Source organism: Rhinopithecus bieti, unplaced genomic scaffold (genome assembly GCF_001698545.2).
Source record: "Rhinopithecus bieti isolate Rb0 unplaced genomic scaffold, ASM169854v2 scaffold_3879, whole genome shotgun sequence".
Lineage (NCBI taxonomy): Eukaryota > Metazoa > Chordata > Mammalia > Primates > Cercopithecidae > Rhinopithecus > Rhinopithecus bieti.
In genome coordinates this window covers 79,708-89,063 of record NW_016804177.1, presented here as the reverse complement: position 1 = coordinate 89,063, position 9,356 = coordinate 79,708, and the positions used below count along the sequence as shown (strand labels likewise).

Here is a 9,356-nt window from a genome sequence, read left to right as displayed (position 1 = left end):
TGTGTATATACACATGTAGATGTGTGTATATACACATGTATATATGTGTATATACACATGTAGATGTGTATATACACACATCTACATGTGTATATACACACATCTACATGTGTATATACACATATATACATGTGTATATACACACATCTACATGTGTATATACACATATATACATGTGTATATACACACATCTACATGTGTATACACGTGTATATACATGTACATACATATACATATATACATGTATATATACATATATACACATATATGTGTGTGTATATATACACACATACACATTTACATATTTTTGTTAAAAATAGGCATATATGTGTATAACACATATATGTGTGTTAAATTACATATATGTGTACAACTTACATATGTATACACATAAGTAAAGATATTTATTTAGTATTATGCATTTGCAATTGAAGAAGGGATGGAAGTAGAGGAGGACTCACGTCCATACCAGCCTGACCGTGTTATGCCATGTGGCCAGGAACCAGGGAAGGGCGCAGATCATTGAATGGTTAAAGACACAGACTGGAGCCAGACTTCCTGGGTTCAAATCCCAGTTCCAACAACTAGTAAGTTATTTCATCTTTTCGTGTCTTAGTTTCCCCCATTTATAAATGAGAATAATCATGCTATCTCATGGAGTCATTAGGAGGGTTCAGTGACTGATATTTGTAAAGCACTCAGAACAGTAACTGACACAAGGTAAACCAACCTATTTGCTAACTGAAGGCAGCGTAGCCAATTGGCCTTGTCCAAGGTGCTGATGCTCCAAAGCCTTGGAGGGCATGTGTGACCGGGATGTGGCCTTATCCTCTCAACTGTTTTAATGAAGCCACATACTCTTTGTGCTGTGTTGTACTTCCAACTCCAAAACTCAAGGACAAGGGCTCCACAAATGTAGCTGTGGAGCCCCAGATTCCCTAATCTCGTCTCTGACACTCCCTGGTCTGGCTCTGCAGCTCATTTGACAGGCCAGAGCTGCAATGCTCTCCTTATGTGAGTGGGTATGCCCCAAATGCTGGCCCTACACTGTCCCCTCTCCCCTTGATAGGGGATTGTTACCACCAAGTGACTGCAGATGTGGGTCAGGGGTCGAAGGCAACTACAAGGGGGCAGTTTTGTTGCCGTGGTGCAAGAAAAGAGGTTTAGCAGGGTCCTGGGAATGGCTCGAGGTGGACGGCAGGCAGGTGCCCTGTTGCTGGGCTGACTGTGACCAGGTGCTACTGCTGTGTTAGGCCTGTCTTCTTCTGACTCCGTGTCTGTCCCTCCTGGGCTGGGGTCTGGACTGCAGCCTGGAGCTGCAGGGGTGCGAGGAGTACTCCCCACCTAACAACTATCCTTTGCTGCAGAGATGGTGGCTCTGTGACTCCTGGGCATTCCAGGCTGTGGTGGGCCTTCTCTGGGGACAGGGTGGTCCTCTTTGATGTACTGCAGCCCAACCCTTACCCTCATGCCCTGCTAGTCTGACCCAACCCAGCCTTCCTCAGGCCTGAGGCTGGCAGAGCTGGTAGCTGATAAGCAGGACACCAGGACCCAGACAGTTGCCGGCTCTTTGAGGAGTCTGCCTCTGTCTCCTCCCTTTCCAGGTCATAGCCAAGACCAGGGCCAGCCTAGAGTAACATCTACCATGCCACTGGTCTAATGGGGGCTGACAGCCGAGGGCTTACAGGGGAGCTGGGTCCTGCAGGAGGAAAGGTCTGTGGAGCCCGGGATTTCCAGAAGCTTGAACTTCCTGCCCAGGTGGTTGCATGCACTCGGGCCCAAGGAAAACTGGATTTGGCTACCCAGATCCAAATTCAAGGACACCATCCAAAGGAGGGCCCATCCTAAGGAGGGGATCCAAGAGGACGAGGAAACAGACACCGATTTGGCTTTGTGAAAATACGGTGGTAGCTGGGTTGCCTTTGAAATGGGCAGAGGTGATGAGAGGAGGAAATAGACATTCATCCTGTAACAGACATGAACCAAATATACAATAGGATAAACGGTGTAACTGGTACTATTCTGAATACAATATTAACATTTAATTCTCCCCATGGTCTTATCAGGGTTCACTACTGTCTTTCCCATTTATCAAAGATAAATGGAGGCAAAGGGAAGTTATGTAACTTGCCCAGGGATTCACACTGTGGAGTGCTGGAACCAGGGGTTGAATCCAGGTACTGCAGCCACAGAGAGTTGCTCTAAGTGTACATCACCTTGTTTCATCTTCCTGAAAACTCCCTTGTGGGAATCTTATTCTCACTCTTCAGAAACAAGAAAGCCTTTGGAAGTTTTACATAACTTGTCCAAGTTTTCACGGCAGTCAGTGGCAAAGCTGAGACTCAAACCCAGGTCTAGTCCAACTTCAGACCCTTCACTCTTTCCACCATACCAAAGGTCTGCAAACCACAGACCTCAGACCAAATCCAACCCACCACCTGGTATGTATAAATAAGATTACTTTCATGCTACAATAGCAGTTGAGAAGTTGCGACAGAGACCTTTACAGAAATAGTTTGCCAAGCCCTGCACTAAACTTATAGGATGAACAAAAGGCAGCAACTCTCACCTTTATCTGTCACTGTCTGCCTGACAAAGTAGCCATTTATGTCTTCATATGAATTAGCCCATCAACTTCATGCAGGCTCCCTGAGTGTATCTCATAGAGTCAGAAACAGAAAGGACTTTAGAAAATCACCCAATCCAACATTCTAATTTTACAGCTGGGAGAGTCAAGGCTTAGCAATGACTTTTCCAACATGACTCAATCATCACATCAGAGTAGTTGGTCTCAAGTGGGCACTGGGATACCAGAACTTTTCCTGAGCATTGATCCCTAACAGCATTGATCCTTCCAGTCCTGTTTGAGACTGTGTGACGAAGCAATGTTCCCAGTCCCCTGCAAGAAGCTCCCATTAGGTGACCAAGTCCTTATAACTCTGCAGTCTCTTCCCATAGTTCTTTGGTACCCGTCAGGACTTGTCTGTTCCCTACTTTACCCTATTTCCATAGGGCAGCGAATATAATGTGAAGAGCATTGACCCAGGCATGAGGGGACCTGACTTTGTCCATCAGTAGCTGCGTGACCTTACGTGCGTCACTTCTCAACTCCAGCCTCAGTTGTCTCATCTGCCTAGTGTGCACGGTGTTCTTGTTGCTGCCTATCTTGCAGGCTCATTGTCAGGGGGAAAAAATGAGGTATTTGCTGTGGGATGATTGATATGAAAAGTCAAGCCAGGCCCAGTGACCTGGACCTGTGATCCCAGCTACTGAGGAAGCTGAGGCAGGAGGTTTGCTTGAGACCAGGAGTTTGAGACCAGCCTAGGCAACCTAGCGAGTCACTGTTTCTACCAAAAATAAAATTAGCCAACTGTGGTGGCATGTACTTGTAATCCCATCTACTCAGAAGGCTGAGGTGGGAGGATCACTTTGAGCCCAGGAGGTCAAGACTGCTGTAAGCTGTCATCGCACCACTGCACTCCAGCCTGGGTGATAGAATGAGACGCTCTCTCAGAAACAGACAGACAAAAAAACAAAGTCAACATAATGCAGGGCAATTGAGATTCAGAAATAAGGTCTATTGTCATCCTCATTTAGTTTGGGGTGAAGGGCAGAGACCTATGCCATGTATCATCAGAAGAGAGAGGCCCCAAGGTAATATATACTTGTGGGTTTTAAATATTTGAAAACTTGATGAATGTATGGATCCTCTTTCCCCCAAATTGAGCACAAATTCGTTCAAACAAAAGTTTGAATTTAATCTCAGAAGATTCTGAAAAATTTTGAAGCCCATTCGTGAACACTCAGTTCTGACCACTCCCAAGCCACTGTAGAGAGGAACAAATGGAGCCCCAGAGAGAGACTACGTGTATCAGTGCCTTTGGGGAGGAGATAAAAATGAAGCTATCCAATCTCCAGAAGTAGGATGGGGTGCAATTAAATTGGGGAAAATTCAGAAGCCCACCAAGTGCCTAAGGTGAGGCTTATCTGTGTTCCTTTGTCTTCTCCTGCTGTGTTGTCAGCCTAGGGGACAGGGTGGAAGCCTGGGCCACCAGATCCTCTATCACCCCCACAAAAGAGTTGCCCTTTCCCTCTCTGGACCAGCCGCTCTCCCCTCCTCCCACAGGACCACTGCTCACCAGATCTCGTCAGGCACAAGGGAATGCCGGAAGTGCAGCTGCCTTCTGTTTGACTCACTATAATAAAGCCCAACTCCAATTTTGGGTTGAAACAAAATGATCAGAATGATAATAGCCTCTCTGGGATATCTGCCCAACTCTAATTTGTGAGGCTAAACCACTCCTACCCCAGGGTCCTTGGCATGAATATATTTGCATCTCCCAGTGCTGCTGTACAAGGCTGGTTTATGACTGTCAAAAAAAAAAAAAAAAAAAAAGCAAAAAACAAACAAACAAAAAACCTAGGAGCTTCAAATGGAAGTGATCTTAGAGGTTGCGCAACCTCCCTCCCCCCAATTCCACCTGACATTGCATCCCCAGGAGACATTGCCTGCTATCTGCTTGCATATCTCCACAGCTGGGATTACCACTTCCAGCAACAGCCCATTCTCTGTTCTGGTCAAATGTTGCAAGTTATCTTCCTGGACTTCCTACCATTGGCACCATTTCAGCACTTGGACCCACCACACACTCTCTGAGAGGCTTTACATATTTGAAGACATTGACTGAACAGTTATTTGACAACACCTCTTTTATATTGGTATCACAATCTACTTGCTGGCTTACATTAAAAATAATCACCTGTAAGTTCACATCTTCCCCAAACAATGACAATATTCAGTTTACATCTTCCCCAGACAAAGACTTAGATCTTCTAAGGGTCTAAATGTGAATGTATCCCTCTCCCCAGAAAACTTCACACGCGCACCAAATTGTGCATTTAATTCAATCCAACAGGAGGTTCTGAGTCCCTCGAAACTCAGCGTTAGAAATGAAAACTAAACTGATCTAAACCTGGTATCACTTGGTGACCTCTTTTATTTAAAATACATGTTAATCTCAAAGCTAAGATTACAGATTTAACCCCTTCCAATCTCCTTTTCCATAGGTTATAAAAAGAGTTATTTGATGAAAAGATGGGTCACTATGACCAGACGCTCTTCTTTACTAGTAGGAAGTTGATCATAGACTCACCCACCTCCCTTACACAATTTGTAGCATTCCACCTTCATGGAAGAAAGTATTCAGAACTCTACTATCAGAGACACAGCCCAGGAAATATTCTTTATTATTCTGGACACTTATATTTCCATGAGGAGAACAACTTTTAAAATAAATCCAAATCAGACACAGAAATCTGCATGACATTGGAACAGTCCATGACACAGAGAGGACACAATTGAAACAGTCTTTATTTACACAGAAGCAGAGAGACAGAGGGATGAGGGCAGGCACCCCAAAGTGACTTCACATTCACCAATGTTTCAGTGGCTTCTGAGACCACAGCAGAGCTGTGGATCCTGGGACTCACAGGGTACGACAATGTGTTACCTCCAAAACAAAAGGGTTGGATTAAAAACAAATACCAAGTGTTTGGTATTTCTCAATGATCTGAGAAAGAGGAACTATTGAATGTCCAGAAAAATCAAAGTTCTGGAGGCTAGAAATCTGACATTTCTCTGATAGAGAGATCATTGCTCATCAGTTCAGTTTGGAAAATTCTTATGGTTAAGTGATGTGCTTCCTTCATTGTAAATTTAACAGGAGAGCATCATTATGAGACATGCAGGGCTTTCTTTAATGGAATGGAAACTTTCATGATCTGATATAACTCCTGATTTTAAAGACAGAGAATCTTGAAGCTCCAAAAGATGAAGCCACTATCCCCAGGCCACTCAGCTAGTCAGCTGCAGACCCAAGTCTGTAAAACTCTATGCTGTGCTTTTTCCACCGTACCACACACCTTCTCTGTTTTTCTCTCTGTGACTTTCGAAGGAAATAAACAAATGAAGTGAGTTCAATGGGCTTCTTTACTAAGAGATGATTTCTTTGGTAAGAATGCTTCCGTCTCACATTAGGAAGGCTGGAAAACAGATCATGTAGCAGGAACTGGCTCCCATCTGAGTGGTAACTCCCTCTGAGAATTAAGGCAGCTTCAGGGATTTCTGTTCAGCAGGATATCTGGCAAGAGTTGGTAGCTCTCCTTCTCCCTTGTCTCGTTTTCATCTAGAATGAAGGCTAAAAGGTGGGTGCTAAATAACTAGACATTGAGTAGATGTAAATGTGATGTTCTCAAACTAATATTTTACATTTCATGAAAAACAATAATTCTTTAAAAACCTGACAAAATATCAAAAGTGTCAAGTGTCATATACAGTACACAGCACCCTTGTCCCGGGTGACCTCTGCTATTAAAAACAAGCTGCACAAAGGAAGTCAAAGATGACTTAACATAAAGCACATACTCTCTCTCCATTATATGTGGGTGAAAAGGTAAACCCAAATGGTCTCCGAGCACCTCCCCGAGAACTTCCAAGGGCTTTCTGGGTACCCCCACCCTCCCAGGGGACCCAGGCTTGGAGCCAAGTTCGCATCCCAGATTCAGGAGCCAACTTCCGCCACAAGGCAGAACCACTGCGCTGGTTTTGTGTTGGTTCAGCTAGCACCACATCCCCGATTCACGCCGGGACAAATGTCTGGAGGCAGAAGGGGCCACATGCAGATGGCAAAGAGGAAATGGCAGGCTGTCTCGGAAGCATCCCCCTGCTCTAATGCACAAGGCTTTGCTGACTGTTTGCTCTCATTTCAGAGAAGAAGACTCAGCTTTTCACATCCAACTGTTCCAAAGAGTGATTATTTTCATCAAAAGGGAGTAGCTAAATAATTTCCTCTCTGGAAACCAGCTAGAGGAAAATAAATGGCATTCTCTCCCCCCTTCCCATCCTCCAACACATTGTTCTTTTGCTAAGAAATTTTCCTTTGCCGTTTGAATGAGTTTTTACAAATGACAGCCCTGGGTTGGGTGAACCATATTGTGCAGGGAATTTCAAAATAATCTGGGCTGAGAGTCAGGGGATGTGAACTGAAGGTCCAACTTGATCTCTCAGTTGCTAAGAAACCTTGAGCAAGAGTGACTAAAATGCTGGGTCTTGGTTTTTTCACCTGGGAAATGCGGAGACAGAAGCTATAGCCCTGCAGTCCTCACTGGGCAGATGGCAGGTAATGTGCATAAAAGTGCTTTATTACAAAAAAAAAAAAAAAAAAAAAAAAGGGAAAAGAAAAATGGTAACACGTAGGAAGAAGTTACCTTTTATGGGAGGATTTTAAGTCACTAATGGGACCCAGAGCCCGACCTGATTGTTCTCCTCTATTCTCAAGCCTCACTGTTCACAGGGCTCCAAGACACCTGCCACCTGGGCTGTCTCAGGCATTCTGCTGACCTTTTTATATGGAAAGATTCAAAGTCTCTCAATTTTCCCTCTTTTCTCTATAGAATGACCTGAGGACCCTGACCCAGCAAGGAAACCTCAGAACCCTGGGAGACAAAACCATCTTCCTGCCCCACCTTCCTGCATGAACCCTCTTCATGCAGGATCAACCAGGCTCAATGACACCCCAGTTTGAGGCAAAGCACCTTCTTGACGTGCGAGTGCAGTGACTTCTTTATTTTTTCCCAAGATCCTGCAACAGAAGCTCCCACAGTCAGAATAAGAATCCCTCCAACAAGGGTATAAGAGACTCTAATGATAAACAGAAACCCCTCCAAAGATGCCACCAATTTAGCAAACTAGGAATCATTTCTCTTACTGAACTAAAAGTAACCACCACCACCACCACCAGAGGGCACCAAGTGCAAGTTTGTATCAGAAGTAGATCCAAGTAGAAACCTAGAAAGTCTCCGAAACCACCAACCTGTCCCATCCACTCTCAATATTCTCCCCTCCACTTGAGAGAGTATTTCTGGGCTGCTTGTCTCGCCCTACCCTCCAAGGTGCTACATCTAGTGCATGAGAGTTTTGCAGCCAACTCTCCATTTCTCAAGACCCCTGGTCCACTCCAGGTGGGACTCCCAGAGGGAGGCTGTGCAGGTGTCCACGAACTATAAATTAACATGACAGCCTGCCAGGCTCCCTTTGGACACCCACCTGGCCTTGTGAGGAGAGCACGGTGAAGACACACATGTGGCCTCACTTGGTCCCTGTCCCCGTTTCCCCAGGCAGATCTCAGCAAGTGCAGATGGGTTTCTGGGCTCCGTGTCTTACAGAGCAAGAGCAGCATGAGGCCTCAGTAGATGTGGCTTGCCACGTGGCCTCTACCAGCTTGTCTGATGTAGGTACCTCCTAGAACCTGCTCACTAAGGTTCATTTACCCTCTTCCTCCTGGCTCCCATAGCTCTGGGCCATCTGACCACCAAAAGCTGGAGGAATGTTCCAGAACACACAAATCAAACTCAGATTGCCCAGAGTGAAAATCAACTATGAATGTTTCTACTCAAAATCCCTCAAAGCATCTATCCACTGACTTCATTTTAGGGACAAATAAATCTAACTCCCAGGCTGAGGCTCAGACATGAGAGGGGTGTCTAGGGTGGGCAAGAGGAGGGTCTATGTACCTTCCCTAACCACCCCACTAAACTCAGCCGGATTTTGTTTGATTTTTGGGTTTTTTTGGGTGTCTGATCAAAAGCCCATCCTCTCTCTGATTTGGTGGACTAAGAACTTCTGTGCCCAAAGTCTAGGCAAATGTGGTGGAGGTTTCCGACCTCATGAACCTAGCTTTGGCAGGATCCCAAAGTGGGAGAGATTTCCCCCAAAACAACGGGGACAGAACAGAAGTCATTTTCCTGTTTGTTCCTCTCCTCTGAGCTAACAGCCCCCAGGCCAGATGCACAGAAGGTGAACAAAAACTACAGTCACAAAATCATTTGTAATTGGGAAAAGAAGAGAGGATAAGAAATGACAGCTTCCAGGGGAGGAATCCCAAGACGGTGTCCGGGGTGGGAGCGAAGTGGATGCCTGTGACCTGGACATTGGCATGGGGTTCCTCCTTCTCCTCCAGGCAGGTTCAGATGGCCAGCCAGTGTTGCAACTGCAGAGAAAGATGGCGAGGACTTGATGACACGGTGGGGACCGACAGGAGCAAGGGCCAGCTGGCGGGGGCAGCAGGAAGCCGAAAGGAGGCAGAAAAATGCCCCCTCCCTTCACGGACCTCAGGGAACATGTAGGTCGATTCCCTAATTGTCACAGAGGCCCAGAAAGGGCAGCAGAACCTCCCCAAAGTCACACGGCAAGCCTGAGGCCATGGGCTCGCAGGGAGCCTCCCTGTCCCCCATCCCGATGTTTCTAAAGGGAAAAGGCAGCTCACACTGGGTTTCTGGGTTTTCTGGCTGTGAGGTCC

The 9,356-nt window shown here is 45.8% G+C and overlaps 1 protein-coding gene across 1 annotated transcript in view; it reads right to left on the bottom strand.

The window, feature by feature from the left end:
* Positions 1 to 7,597: 7,597 nt before the first annotated feature.
* Positions 7,598 to 9,356, bottom strand: part of SLC6A2 (solute carrier family 6 member 2) — a 47,964-nt gene continuing 46,205 nt past the window's right edge. Inside the window, exon 15 of the mRNA XM_017867115.1 lies at positions 7,598 to 9,047. Coding sequence (XP_017722604.1) covers positions 9,024 to 9,047 — 24 coding nt within the window. The 3' untranslated portion in view covers positions 7,598 to 9,023. The remainder of the gene's footprint in view (positions 9,048 to 9,356) is intronic.